General features: G+C 38.8%; 1 protein-coding gene and 1 long non-coding RNA gene across 6 annotated transcripts in view; one reads left to right on the plus strand and one right to left on the minus strand.

The window, feature by feature from the left end:
* Nucleotides 1-9,565, minus strand: part of SNCA (synuclein alpha) — a 112,416-nt gene extending 102,851 nt beyond the window's left edge. The window contains exons 1-2 of one of the 5 annotated variants that reach the window (XM_003829890.5): nucleotides 9,456-9,565; nucleotides 6,750-6,895 (exon numbers count right to left, since the gene is read on the minus strand). In XM_003829890.5, coding sequence (XP_003829938.1) covers nucleotides 6,750-6,870 — 121 coding nt within the window. In that variant the 5' untranslated portion in view covers nucleotides 6,871-6,895; nucleotides 9,456-9,565. Of the gene's footprint in view, nucleotides 1-6,749; nucleotides 6,896-7,329; nucleotides 7,460-7,947; nucleotides 8,396-9,455 lie in introns of those variants that run through there. The other 4 variants (XM_003829888.5, XM_057302106.2, XM_003829889.7 and 1 more) reach the window with 4 other exon arrangements.
* Nucleotides 8,583-14,174, plus strand: LOC129397613 (uncharacterized). The gene is made up of 3 exons (XR_008625181.3): nucleotides 8,583-8,904; nucleotides 9,465-9,610; nucleotides 9,933-14,174. It is a non-coding gene; the product is annotated as an uncharacterized LOC129397613 (long non-coding RNA).
* The last annotated feature ends 427 nt before the right edge of the window (nucleotides 14,175-14,601 follow it).

Consider the following 14,601-nt stretch of genomic DNA (forward strand, 5'->3'; position numbering starts at 1 on the left):
GCGGGTGCCTGTAGTCCCAGCTACTTGGGAGGGGCTGAGGCAGGAGAATGGCATGAACTCGGGAGGCAGAACTTGCAGTGAGCCGAGATTGTGCCACTGCACTCCAGCCTGGGTAACAGAGCAAGACTCTGTCTCAAAAAAACAAACAAACAGACAAACAAACAAACAAACAAAAAACACATTTTACATATCATCTTATTTAATCTTCATAACATCCATTTAATATAGTTATATTATGCCCATTTTAAATAGCTGATGAAATTAAAAATCCGAGTTAAGTAATTTATGTAACATTACACATGTAATAATAGGCTATAAGCACATTCAAACTAGGGTCTCTACACAGGATCAGAATTTCTTCCAAACCTTGACCATTACTAAACTTGAATACAAATAATTATTATGTGTATTATTAAAATTATGCTTGTAAAAAATTTTATTCATATCCTCTCTAATGTTGGATTTTTCAGTGTAATTCACACTGTATAATTTATGGAATCGGCATGATTTTTATGTTTTACAGAATTATCATACTCCTTTTTAAGTTTGGATCAGTTTACAAAATGTTATCATTTGCACTTTAATGTCATGATATACTGACAGTGTATTTAACATAAGGTGTATTTTTCAGCATCGCTTCCTCTGGGACACCTTCACTCTTTATCACAACCTCTTTCCCCATTATACAGATACCTTCACCTCACTACGTTCCTCTGACTGCATATTTAGAGTCTCCTGAATTGCAGCAGTGACAACATCCTCAGGGTGGCTACTTCCTTATACATCAACTTATGTTTGATTCAAATTTTACTTCCAGAATGTTTCACTTCCTTTGTTTGCTACTCTTTCATCTTCGCTGGCCAGTTTCGTCTTTTGATTGCGCATTTTTGTGAAACATCACATGGGCTCACCACTGGGAGACAATGTGGCCACACAAGTACGGGCATTGCTGTCTGTATGAACTGCATAACAGATGTGAAGCAACCAATCTCCAAAAAGATTTGAAAGAAGTGCTGTGGTTTTGTCACTGATTATAATGGGTTTCTGTTATTTATGTAATGATTCGAAGGCTGAAGAGTTAGCAGCAAAGTTTGTACTTTATGCAATGACTTTCGGTATACTGTGGTAACAGAAATTTGAATTGTGTTGTTAGGGGCTGGTGTTATTTAACTAACCATAGTACCTGGAATTTGTTTGTGCTGGAACTATGCAGAGTGAGAACAGCTGATATTTAAGAGAATATGTTTCAATCTCTATCTCTCATCCTCACCACCTGCACCCCATGTTGTCTTAAAAATGACTAGTAGTAAGAAATGTCTAACAGCTGGAATGCGATCTTTGTTCTTTGCCTTAGCAGTACCTAAGAATTTGACCTTTGGTTAAATTATGAAACGTATTCTAAATCAAAGACAATGAGATAGAAGTAGAGAGTAGAATTATGATTATTAGAGGCTGACAAGGGTAAGAGGGAGGGGAGGATATGGAGAGGTTGGTTAAAGAATATGAAATTGGAGCCAAATATGAGGAATGAGTTCTAGCATTCTGTAGTACTGTAGGGTGATATACTTAACAATAGTTTATTGCATATGTTCAAAAATCTAGAAGAGAGAATTTTTAATTTTTACTGTTCCCACCACAAAGGAATGATAAATGTTTCAGGTAATGGATATGTTAATTACCCTAATTTGATTATCACACATTGTATACATGTATGGAAATATAATTCTGGATCCCACAATTATATACAATTATTACATATTCACTAAAAATAAAAGAAAAATTAAAAATAGAGTAGCATATGACCCAGCAATCCCTCTTCTGGGTGTATATCCACAAGAAAAGATTTCAGCATATCTGTTTCCAAGGGCCCCAACACAGTGGCTCTTGCTTGGAATCCCAGTGCTTTGGGAGGCTGAGGCAGGAAGATCACTTATAACTATATAAGGAATTTTAAAAACACTAAAACTAATATTTATTTATTTAGCAAACCAGAATTTAAAACATTAGAAATTAAAGTGTTTTATTTCTTTGTAAAAAACTTATCAAGAGTAATGTAAATAGTGTTTGTCTTCTTCTCATTGTATAACTTCCTATACGGAGTGGACATGTTTTTTATATTTTACAGAATTGTCATACTCTATTCTAAATTTGAATTAGGAGTTTGAGACCAGTCTGGGCAACAGAGTGAGATGCTATATCTACAAAAAATATTAAAAATTAGCCAGGCATGGTAATGTATGCCTGTAGTCCCAGCTACTTGGGAGGCCAAGGCAGGAGGATCTCTTGAGCCCAGAAGTTTGAGGTTACAGTGAGCTATGATAACACCACTCCACTGCAGCCTGGGTGACAGCAAGACCCTGTCTCCAAAAAAGAAAAAAAGAAAAACATAATAGCCACAACTAAAGTGTCTACTGATAGGTAGGTAGATAAAAAGATTGTGGTACATAGATACAATGGAATATCAGTCAGCCCTAAAAAAACAAGATCCTACCATTTACAACATGGATGAACCCAGACAAAATTATGCTAAGTGAAATATGCCAAATACAGAAAGAAAAATATTACATTATCTCACATATATGTGGAAGCTTGAAACAAAATTCAAATATACAGAGACTAAGTAAAAAACAGGGTTAATAGGGGTGGAAAAGTAGGTAGAAAATAGGGACATATAGGCCATAGGATCCAAACAAGTAGCAGATGTGTAAGATGAACAAGTGTACAGATCTAATGTATGAGGACTGTAGGTGATAAAATTGTACTATATTTGAGATTCATGATAAATAAGTGGATTTTAGCTGCCCTTGCCACAAAAACAACAAAAAAGGTAACTATGAGAGATTATGAATATATTAATTTGCTTCAATATAGTAATTTTTTAGTGTCTAATGTATCCGATAGCATCATGTTGCATACCTTAAATATACACAATTAAATTTATTTTTAAAAAAGAATGCCACTAGGCCGGGTGCAATGGCTCACGCCTGTAATCCCAGCATTTTGGGAGGCCAAGGTCGGGGGATGATGAGATCAGGAGTTCGAGACCATCCTGGCTAACATGGGGAAACCCCATCTCTACTAAAAATACAAAAATTAGCCGGGCGTGATGGTGCGTGCCTGTAATTTCAGCTACTCAGGAGGCTGAGTCAGGAGAATCACTTGAACCCAGGAGGCGGAGGTTGCAGTGAGCAGAGATCACACCACTGCACTTCAGCCTGGAGTGAAGTGACGGATTGAGACCCTATCTCAGAAAAAAAAAAAAAAAAAAGAATGCCACTAAACCACACCATTGGAACTTATAATTAATTATTTTTTTATAAATATCTTATGCAACATATTTTATATTTTTGTAGTGCAACCCCAAACAAAGAGATAGGTATATAACTTAAAAAAACGAGATAAATGAGAGTCCTCATAAGGTTACCATGTATCAAACCAATCAGCTGTTCTTTGAGGTCATAATTATTTACTAATAATCTGTAATTGATGGTTAGCCTTTAATTTATGAGTAATCTGTAATTGATAACATACACCTACAAAATAGGTGCCAAGTCGTTATGTGACTAGCAAGGTATAAATGCTGTAGGGACACCAGAGCTGATGGCTTCCCTGAGCAGAGGTGTCCCACACCCACCCATCTTGTCTTCCCAACCTCAAAAGAGCACAGAGTGGAGAAGAAGGTCAGAAGTAATACCTGAGAGTTTTGAGAACTCAGTTATCCCTGTTGTACATGTTATGTTGACTTTGTCAGCTTAGTGAGGTGAAGCACATTTTGACTTGAGAATTTGCTATCAATTTCACTGATGGCCACTGCTGCTTATTGAGCAGAGTGGCATTGGAAGACACTCAAAGATCATCATTTTCTTGCATTTACTGCATTTATATTACTGAGCATTATATAAAGATAATTAAATCTTTCTGCTTTTGGATTTAGATCTAATTAATTTCTGAGTCATTTGAAGAAATTTTTGTCTATTAAACTGAAGTATGTTGATTGAAAATTGGTGTACGCAGATAACAAAAATGGAGGGAACAAAACCCATAAAAATAACACTGATCATTAAGGTAGTTCTTCAATGAGTTAAAAAGTAGTTGTTAAAAGTATATTCTTATAAAGGAATGAGATTACTTTTCTTATGAGGCTTCTACCAAACATCTTCGGCCATAAGTGAAATTATAAAATGGTCTTTGGTCGCCTCCAATCTTTCAAACTAGTTATGTAATGAAGGATAAAAGAATAAATGGAAAACATGTTGGCAAAGTAATTATTCCGTTGGAGAGTTTATTTGATAATAATAACCATGGTTCCTATATATAAAAGTGTGCTCAATTATTCATATGTCCTGTCTTATTATGACATTCTCACAAAAACTGCAAGGTAGTTGCAGTTTTCTAAATCATATTTTTTACTAATCAGGGAAGTGATGCTCAGAGATGTTAAGTACGCTTCCCCAAGACCCTAAAGGTGATAAGTGATGTAGTCTCAACTAAAACTTTGGTTTGTGTGATTAGTGCATGTTCTTTCCACTCTATCAGTAGTCAGCAAGCTACAACATACAAGACAATTTCAGCCCACCACCTGTTTTGATAAATGAAGTTTTATTGGAACACAGCCACACTAGTTATTGTTTATGACTACCTTCACACTTCAACAGCAGAATTGAGACATAGATTTTTTTTTTTTTTTTTTTTAGACAGGGTATCACTCTGCCACCCAGGCTGGAGTGCAGTGGCTCGATCTCGGCTCACTGCAACCTCTGCAGTGAGCTGTATGGTTCAAGCCATCCTCCTACTTCAGCCTCCTGGGTAGCTGGCAATACACGTGCATGCTACCATACCCGGCTAATTTTTGCGTTGTTTGTAGACACAGGGTTTCACCATGTGGCCCAGGCTGGTCTCAAACCCCTGGGCTCAAGTGATCCACCAGCCTCGGGCTCTCAAAGTGCTGGGATTAAAGACCTGAGCCACGGCACCTGGCCAAGACATAGATCTCATGGCTTAAAATACGTGCTATCTGATTCCTTACCAAAAATTTTGCCAATCCCTGGACTATACTATTGTGTCTTCACATGGTCATTTTTTATCTTAAATTCTGTGTGTAAGTTCAACTCTCAATTAGAACTCAGAATGTAACCAATAAATAATTTATAGAATGTGCTATGTGTTAAATGCCATGAGAGACATTGAAAATGATTTCAATGAACAGTTAAAAGGTAACTAAGTCAAAGAAACTTGTGCTTGCAGAACTTGGAAATCTGAGGACAAACGGAAAGATATTGATAAACTGCATGTCACTGATTCAGTATTCCAAATTCCATCTAAAAAGGTATAATTCACACTTCATAAAATATTTAAAATTAACTCATCAATTTTTTCCTCTTGTAACACCCTATTTCAATGACTTTCTGAAAATATGTTTTAAGGTAGAAAAAAAGTAATTTAATTGAAGATTTGTGGGAAGATTAAGTCAACATAAGAAAAGTCTAAATAATGAGGCAGTGGCACATGCCTATAATCCTGGCTACTCAGGAGGCTGAGGTGGGGGCATGACTTGAGCCCAGGAATTCAAGGATGCAGTGAGCTATGATAGCATCACTGCAGTCCAGCCTGGGCGACAGAGCAAGGCCCTGACTCTAAAAACTGAAAATAAAAAACTGAAAAAAAAATGTGTTGTGAACTTTGACGAGATGCATTCATATAAATCATTCCAAGTATAAAATTTCCCCCACTGATCTATGTTGAAGAGATAGTGTAGCTTTCTTTCACTTTGCAGACATAGACGGAGCACGTGTTTCAGCTAGGCAACTCAATGTGGTCATCCTCCACCTGACTGTTCATCCTGTGACTCTTACTGCTATAGTTGCCACCAGAGAATGTGAAAAAGCTCAGAGGAGAAAGAAGAGAGGAAGAATGGGCAATGTGTCTGTGTTGAGTGTGTGTGTCTATGCCTGTGGATGAGAGTGTGTGTCTATTCTTTTCCAAGGAATTCAAAGTGGTTTGTAAAGTAACACTCAATTGAATACAGTTCAAGTTACAGAAAAGAGAGTCAGAGTTTGGGTGTATACCCCAAGGTGGAACATTAGGAACAAGTAGGTAATAAGCATCAATTTCTTTATTCTTTTAGTATGTGTATCATTTGATGGATGAACTATACAAATGTTTCTGAGAGATTAGTAGCAGCCCTCAAGCACTTTTCTCTGTCCTCAGTGTTCACTGAGACCAAATGATCACATGAAGTAACTCTATCAAAGACTAATCTGTTCTTTCCATTTTAGGGCCACAAATAGGTCTCTTTATACACATCACAGGGGCATATCAAAGTCATATTTTAAAAATCAGAATGGATTAAAATTGACAAACATTTTTCATGATGGTAAAAGAAATCACAGATCCATCAATGATTTTGATTCTTAAGAATATTCTTGATTATTTTTTAAAAGACTATGAGTTTTTAAAACTGTTCTCTGAAATAGAATTATGTAGGCACAGAAACATTCATTTTTAAAAAGTCATAAATATTAGGGCAAAATTAAAAATCTGGAAAAGCAAACAGTCGCATTTTTTACTATTAGCTCAAATACACACGTTCACATTCACCTACCTACACATACCTCTGACTCAGTCCACCTTTTTGACAAGCAATGATGCAAAAATGAATCAAGAGAGAGAACTACCAGCATTTAGAGTATTGATTATCCTAACCCATCAGTCATGAACAAGCACCAAAGTGACATTTGGGGTTTACCTACCTACATAGAGAACACCCTCTTTTGTCTTTCCTGCTGCTTCTGCCACACCCTGTTTGGTTTTCTCAGCAGCAGCCACAACTCCCTCCTTGGCCTTTGAAAGTCCTTTCATGAATACATCCATGGCTAATGAATTCCTTTACACCACACTGGAAAACATAAAATACACTTTGAATGAGAACTTTTGGGGAAAAATAAACAAAAAACACTGAAAAGTCATGAGAAACCCTCCAAAGTGTGAGACTCTTTTAAGTGTACACTCATTTAACCATTGGACAAAGCAGACATTTTTAGCTCTGGCATTAAAAATTTAGCATCTCCCATCCATCTTGGCTAGTAAAAGTCTAGCCACCTGACCACGGATTAGGATGAATCCTCTGAGTTGTTATTACTGCATTTCAGAAGTGGAGTTGCATGAAAAGATTAACCCCTTTTTTAAATTCCCGGGGTCTAAAGGGTAACAGTATGAGTTAGAAGCATGGAAGCTGGAGGCTTAGGGTCAGGGGTATCCTTAACATGAATCCCAGGAGAAGGCTAACAGGTTGATGGTGGAAAGGCGTAGGCAAGAGAACTAACTACTCACCCGGGGTGTGGTTCAACCTCAGGCAAACAGTGAGCCCAAGGGTGATGGTTCTAATCCATCCAACATCCACCCCAGCCCTCATCTATCTACCCTGAGCAGGCGCCGCTCACACTCGCGGGCCGTCTCCAACCCCGCGCCAGCCACCCGAGGGGGCGTTCTCAGCCTCCACCCTAGCGGACCCCGCGCCAGCACTTGTTAACCCGTTACCACCTGTTGACTTGGCCTCCCTGCACTTCCATTTCATTATTTGCCAAACGCAGCTTGCTTACTTTACAGAGAAAAACCAAGAGAGCGGGCAGACAGATTTTATGTAAGAGAGAAAAGTTGGATGCTCACGCTCCATGGAGCATCCTCCCGTTTCCCGGGGAAAAGCGGATCCCGGAGAAGCAGCCTAATCTCTCAGCCCTTGTGGAGAAGGGAATATCAGAAGCAGGACGAAAGCCAGGTCAAGTCTCTTTCCTTAGGCTCCCCAAAGGGACAAGTACTCACCTCCCAGAGACCTGGCCCAGCGGGTCCTCATGGCAGCACCACCCCCTCCCGGTGCCCACGACCATTCGTCTCCCACCCCGCGTTCTCCAGGATTTCCAAAGACGCCCGTTTAGATCCACAGGTACTTACCTGAGTCCCTCTGCTTCTCCACAACTCCGACTCCTCCCCACCTCTCTCTTTAAAAAAAAAAAATTAAACAATTCCCAAATAATATTTAATAGGAAAGAAGGAGGAAAAGGAGCGCACAGGAAGGGCGGAGGCGGCACCGGGAGGGGGACTGTCCCCAGAGGAGGCCGCTGTGAGCCGGCGACGCGAGGCTGGGGGCGTGGGAGGCAAACCCGCTAACCTGTCGTCGAATGGCCACTCCCAGTTCTCCGCTCACGAGGATGGAAAGGCAGAAGGCTTGAAGGCAAGGCGTGAGGGAGCGCCCAGGACGCTCTCGGAGGGGCCGGGCCGGGGTCTTCGCTGCAGCCCGCACGCACCTCACTTCCGCGTCGCGGCGCTCGGTCGCTCGCCCCCTCTCTTGGGCCCCTTCTGGTCGTCACCGTCCTCCTCCTCCTAGTCCTCCTCCTTCTCCTTCTCCTCGGCTCTCCGCCCCCACCGCTGATTTGTCAGCGCTTCTCCCCGCCCCTCTCCCGGCGCTCGCTGCTTTCCCTGCAGCGTGCTCCTCGTTCCCTATCTCGGATGGGGATGGGGCAGGGGGCGCGGGGTCAGCCATCAACTCCAGCCGCCTGCCTGGCCGCGCAAGGCGGGAAAGTGGGGGCGCTTTTGCGCCTCACGTTAAGTTTAGGGTCACGAGCACTCTTGTGGAGATCGGGAGCGGTTGGGCTAGGGATGATGCCTCTCCCTCTTTCCCATTCCCCTCCCTTCTTGTCCCCGCCTTTCCTCTGGGTCCTCCCGGGGACCACCCCCTACCCCTCGTCAGAGTCGCCCTGGGAGAGCCGAGGGCCTGAGGGTCGACCACCAAGGGCAGAGCCTATCCCTTGGGGAGCTGCTGGAGGAGACAGGCAGCGCCGGGAGGTGGCTCACACCGCACCGCCGAGAGCGCTTTGCCCTCGCATCGCTGAAATTTAATCACGGTCACAGGTTACAACGTTAGGGGTCGCTTTAGTTGAAATATCTTCAAGGTTTTCGTTTGCTCTTAATCTAGGACGAGCCGGAAAGGGTCCTGAGGGTGAAGGGGAGACTACTAAGGAAGAGTCACAGGTTGAGGAGGCAGGAGAAGGCTCAGCAAATCCTCTTCCCACCCCACTATCACCATTTTCCTTTCCACCAATCAGCGCCTGCCAGACGCTGATTTTCCCATCAGTGGAACAAGGAATAAATATTCCCCAGCCGTCTAAAACAAGCGGTCCTAAGGCTTTTCGCTCTAGAAATGGGACTTACTTTGCAGACCTCCCTTTATCTGGGAGACAAATCCAGCGTGATTTAGCCTACCGGACCATCATATCCAATTTCTTCTTCAGCCCCTTCTGAAAGGGAGATGCTACACACCACTCACCTTTCTGACTTCTGATTCTCGTTGCCCTCAGAATTGACACCCCCTTTTCTCTCCCCCCACCCACCACACGCACATGCACACAGACATACACACGCGAACTTCAAGACAATTTTTGCGTCGCTTAACACATTTTCACCTCTTTCAGAGCTGGAAGACAGCTGTTCCTGGATCACACCAGAATGGAGAAGCAAGCTCCTCCCACTAGCAGAAAGCCTTTGCTTTCTGTGCCTGGATTCGGAAGATTAGTTAAGCACTGGAAGAGGAGGGGGGAAACAACAACTCGTTTTTGCTGTATGTTTTTTTAATTGTTTTTATATTTATAGAAAGTTATGCTTTGTCTGATTCTTGCGCTAATTTGGGTTCTGAAATTTGAGTAAAATCAAATTTAAACATACAAAACAACTTTAAAACCACAAGAAACAGGAAGCAAATGATTATACATAAAAGACATATAGAAGATAATGCATATGTGTTCAGTGGAAAATAGAAAAGCATGAAAGTAAGATCACAAATATTTATTATTTAAGCTCTTCCTTGAACTATTGGTCTGCCCTTTGGAAAAGCAGACTTTCCATAATGCAGTAGCTCATATTAATGTTTTTTGTTTGCTTAGGACCAGAGCAAGAAGGTTGGACTTGGGAGCTAGTTTGCTGTCTGGCTTTGAGACCTTGAACAAGTTTTGTTCTCCTTCTGTTTCCAGTTTTCTTTTTTGTAAATGAGGAGATTAACTCATGTGATCACTCTATTTTCAACTTTTTGTTTTGGGAAATATTCAAACATATGCAAAAGTAGACAGAATAAAGGACTCTCATGTGAAGATCATCCAACTTTTACATTTTTTCAATGCATGGCTGATCATGTCTCATCCATAAGTCCACTCACTTTATCACTACCAATCCTCCCTCTTTTTTTTTCACCAAATTCAAGCTTTATATATATCTTTTCAGCTGTAAACATTCAGTATGCATCCACAAAATTTAAGAACTGTTTAAAAATAACCACAATATCATTAGATGATTCTTTAAAATTGCAGTGTAATTTACACCTAGGGAAATGCTCAGATGTTGTGTCCCTTTAAATCAGTTTTGAAAAAGCCATGCATTAGTGTAACCCACACTATTTTCAAGACACAGGACATTTTCATCATTCCAGACAGTTACCTTGTACCTTCATGTGCATATTCTAGAATGTCATAAAGATCTAATCATGTAGTATAAACTTTGTTTTATATTTGTCTGACTTCTTTTACTCAGTATAATATTTGTGAGGTTCGTTCATGTCGTTGCATGAATGGGTGTTTTGTTTTTTATTGCTTTTTGTTGTTTCTTTTTACTACTGTTAATAGTATAAGTTTTCCATTGTGCCTCATTACAACTAGTATCTCAATAGAGTATTACAACAATTATTTAATATATTATTTCATATGACATATTTATAGTATAACAGTGACCTCCTTGAGACCTGGTGCTTTAAGTCAAAGAGGTAAATAAAATGAGATATTTTAGGTCTCATTACAACAAACCAATGTGAGAGAATTATTTCTGGACAGTTGCACTTTTTATAAACGTTTGACATGATTCCAAACTTTTATTTGGTAATTTGTTAGTCCTTTGGCAAAGGACTAATGTACTATGTTATTTAGTCATAACAAGCAGATAAATTACATTTTATGTAACTTTTATAGACAGAGAAACTGAGCTCCAAGAGTTTTGGTGATATGCTGAGATCACCTAGCTTTTTTAAGTGGCAGAGCTGAGACAATTTAGCAGAAACTGTTACAGAAGGCACAATTGTCTCCTGAATTAGCAGTTTGTGTCTGAAGCCTCACAGATTGGGTGTGGTAAAGAGTGAGAAGGAAAAAGGTAGAACCCAGCTGTGTTAGAAATAGCCTTCAAATTTGGATGTGACAATGGAAATCAAGAAGAACTTATGTTATTATAAAACAGTTCATTCATATTTAAAGTTTTGCCTTTTCCATATTGGTATTCCTCAATAGGGGGAGATGATTCTTACTACCTACAAAAAAAGAAAACTGTAAACTAATTTCGTTGTCATTTTGAATTACAACTATATGTTTAACTCTTGTCACTCCTTAAAATGCCTTGAACACAGTAAACATCCAATGAACTTTTAATTACACATAATATTGATAGTGATACTGCATATGTTCTAGGTCTGTATTCTTAAGGAGGCAAAACTGCTCAAGTACAAAGAAGGGAACTAGAAGTTAAAAAAAGTTTTTTTAATTTTTCTTTTCATTATTGATGGACAGCATGGTCTTCAGTAAATCTTTAGCCTCTCTGAATATAACGTTAAACTAATTGAATGGCTTGTACCTCATAAGAAATATGAAGTTATGAAGTAATAACATATTTGGAAGCATTACTAACATGCATATTCTGTTCATAACTACAATATTCATGTTTTGTTTTCTCTTTGCTAAGTGAAATATAAATATTTTACCAGACCATAATAGGATTCTTTCATCTGGATTTAATTCATTAATTTTGCTATAGATTAACATTCTATGAAATATATGCTTAACCTAGACTTTGTTTACCCCCATAGAACAACTGAATTTTTAGGTATGGTATGTGGTAAACTTGTGCTATAGCAAAGACAGTAGAGTAGAATGGCATGAAAATAAAGACGCTGCCCATTAACAAGTGATTAAAGAGAGGACTGATTTAATGTGTTTAAGTTAAGAAAATACAACGTTTATTATCTTTGGATAATATTCCGTATTTGTTGTGAACACAAGGGGTGATGTAATGTTGATGCTGGAGCCACCTGCTTCTTATTCTCTATCTGCACCTTCCTCTCACCTTCTGTAAACCTATGAGAGAGACGAGGTAGTGAGATTGCGATAGGCTTCTTGTGTAATTTCATAGTGGGTAGAGTAGAGAAAGCCTAATGCATACTGTTGGGAGATCATTATGTATGATTTTGGAAAGGGAGTGAGCGTGAGATGGGGGAATAGGGTTACTCTGAAGAAATGGGAAGAGCAATCAAGAAGAAGCATAGTATTCAGATTCTCTAATTTGACCCCATGGCCAGCTTCATATTGTTTCCACTAGATATCATTTTAAATATTCCTGTGGTTTTGTGGTCCTAAGAATATGAAGGCATGCAAGATTCCAAGATTAAAGATGTTAAAGCCAGATAGAAAAGATATTTAAATATTTCAAAATCTAACAAGTTCAAATGACTTTAGTTTTAGAAAGAAAAAAACACATTAATGAGCCCAAGAAATACACGCAACTCTGCAACTCTGGTGAGCACGATAGACTTCTAACAGTAAATGTACTAGATACAACCTAAATTCAGGGACTTATTAAAGCTCTACTACTCATTACTAGTGACTCAGAGCAAGTATCTATAACCTCTCTAATCTCTAGTTTTCTCATTAAAAAATGGGCATGATATTTTACTTGTCTTGTTTGATTGTTGTAAGGAATGAATAATGTGGCTCATAGCAAAGAGCCAGGCAGTGTGGAAGCTCTCAGTACAAGTAGCTATCGTTATTATCTAGCCTCCATGTTTTGGGTGTCCTAGGACATGCTTTCTTTTTTTTTTCCATTGCAGTAGATTTCCACCTATTCCCATCCTCCACAGTCTCCCATCCCACCAGCAACACACGTGAGATATCTGATGCCTTCCCATCAATAACTCTCACTTAGTAAGGATAAGCAAAAAATTTCCAACCAGGGATGGAAGTTGTGGAGAGATAGAGTGGGAAAGCTCAAGGAGCATTGATAGGGATCATTAATTAAAAATCTACCAAACATCTCTTTCTCTCCCTAATGTGCGAGTTACAATAACATCACTCAAAGCAGTTTGCAGCCACAGCTTGAAGAAATACAGTAACAATGACAGAATTAACATTCACTATCTTTATTAACATTTTTACTTTCTTAAACCTTGTTTCTTTCAAAAGACACTGGCATAGTCCTGTATGAATTATGTGGATTTGCCAAGAGAAAAAAATGAAATGATACAACAAATGGTGTTCCAAGTTTGACAGACCCTTTGTGCCAGTCGCTCTGAAAGGCTTCAGAATGAATATCCAATTCAGAAATCAGTCCCTAATATTTCAGATTAGTGAAGAATCAACAGACTGAACAGCATTTGTATTCAGAAAGGAAGAAAATAAATGAATTTTTAAAATATCAAGGGAACTTATAATGTTTTGTGTATTGTTTTGAACTGAAGTTACAATACTGTTACAAACAGAGTATATACAGCAAATAAGTATGTTCCTTACAATATCCAAAATATCCAGGAATCTAATACATTTTCCTTTCTAGATAATTTGAGAGTATAAAGTGACGTTTAAGAAACTTTTTAGGTCGGGCATGGTGGCTCACGCCTGTAATCTCAGCACTTTGGGAGGCCGAGGTGGGCAGATTACCTGAGGTCAGGAGTTCGAGACCAGCCTGGCCAAGATGGTAAAACCCCGTCTCTACTAAAAATACAAAAATCAGCTGGACGTGGTGGCAGGTGCCTGTAATTCCAGCTACTTGGGGGGCTGAGGCAGGAGAATTGCTTGAACCCAGGAGGTGGTTGTTGCACTGAGCCGAGATCGCGCTACTGCGCTCCAGCCTGGGCGACAGAGCAAGACTCCATCTTGGGGGAAAAAAAAAAAGAAAGAAAGAAACTTTTTAACACCATATAAAAAGCACATCACTAATGGTTTGAAAACTTGGTGTTCCATATAAAGCTGGAAATTTATGTAGTTAAGAAATTTAGAAAGCAAATTATTCAAAGAAGTTATCTCTTAATGGCTATTTGATAAACACTTTAGTATAAAAACATATCCATGTCAATAAATATGGATTTGTAACATCATCTTGACTATAAAACGTTATACTGTATCATATATTTATTTAATTATCTATTTTTAATTTACTGTTCCTTTTTATTTTCATATACATTGGTTGAATTCAATTTTTCTTCTTTTGTCTTCCAAGAATAAAACGCTTGTCTATATACCCAGTCTAATAATTCTTTATATATGTTAAATATTACTAATAAGTTAATCTTAAATCAACTTCTCTATAATAGACAATGATCCTTCACTAAGTCTTACTGATTCTTTTCTGAGTCCATTTCTATTTAAATTATCCTTAAATTTTGTCATTAAAATATTGAAATTAAAGTTGTATGTGCAGGGTTGCTTTTTTTGGTCACAATAAAAAAAATTCCAAGTAATCAGATTAGCCACAAAGAGAAATTTTTGTTAGTAATGGCTATTAAACACTTGAGAGTTGAATAATAAAGTT

Source organism: Pan paniscus, chromosome 3, assembly GCF_029289425.2.
Source record: "Pan paniscus chromosome 3, NHGRI_mPanPan1-v2.0_pri, whole genome shotgun sequence".
NCBI classification, from domain to species: domain Eukaryota; kingdom Metazoa; phylum Chordata; class Mammalia; order Primates; family Hominidae; genus Pan; species Pan paniscus.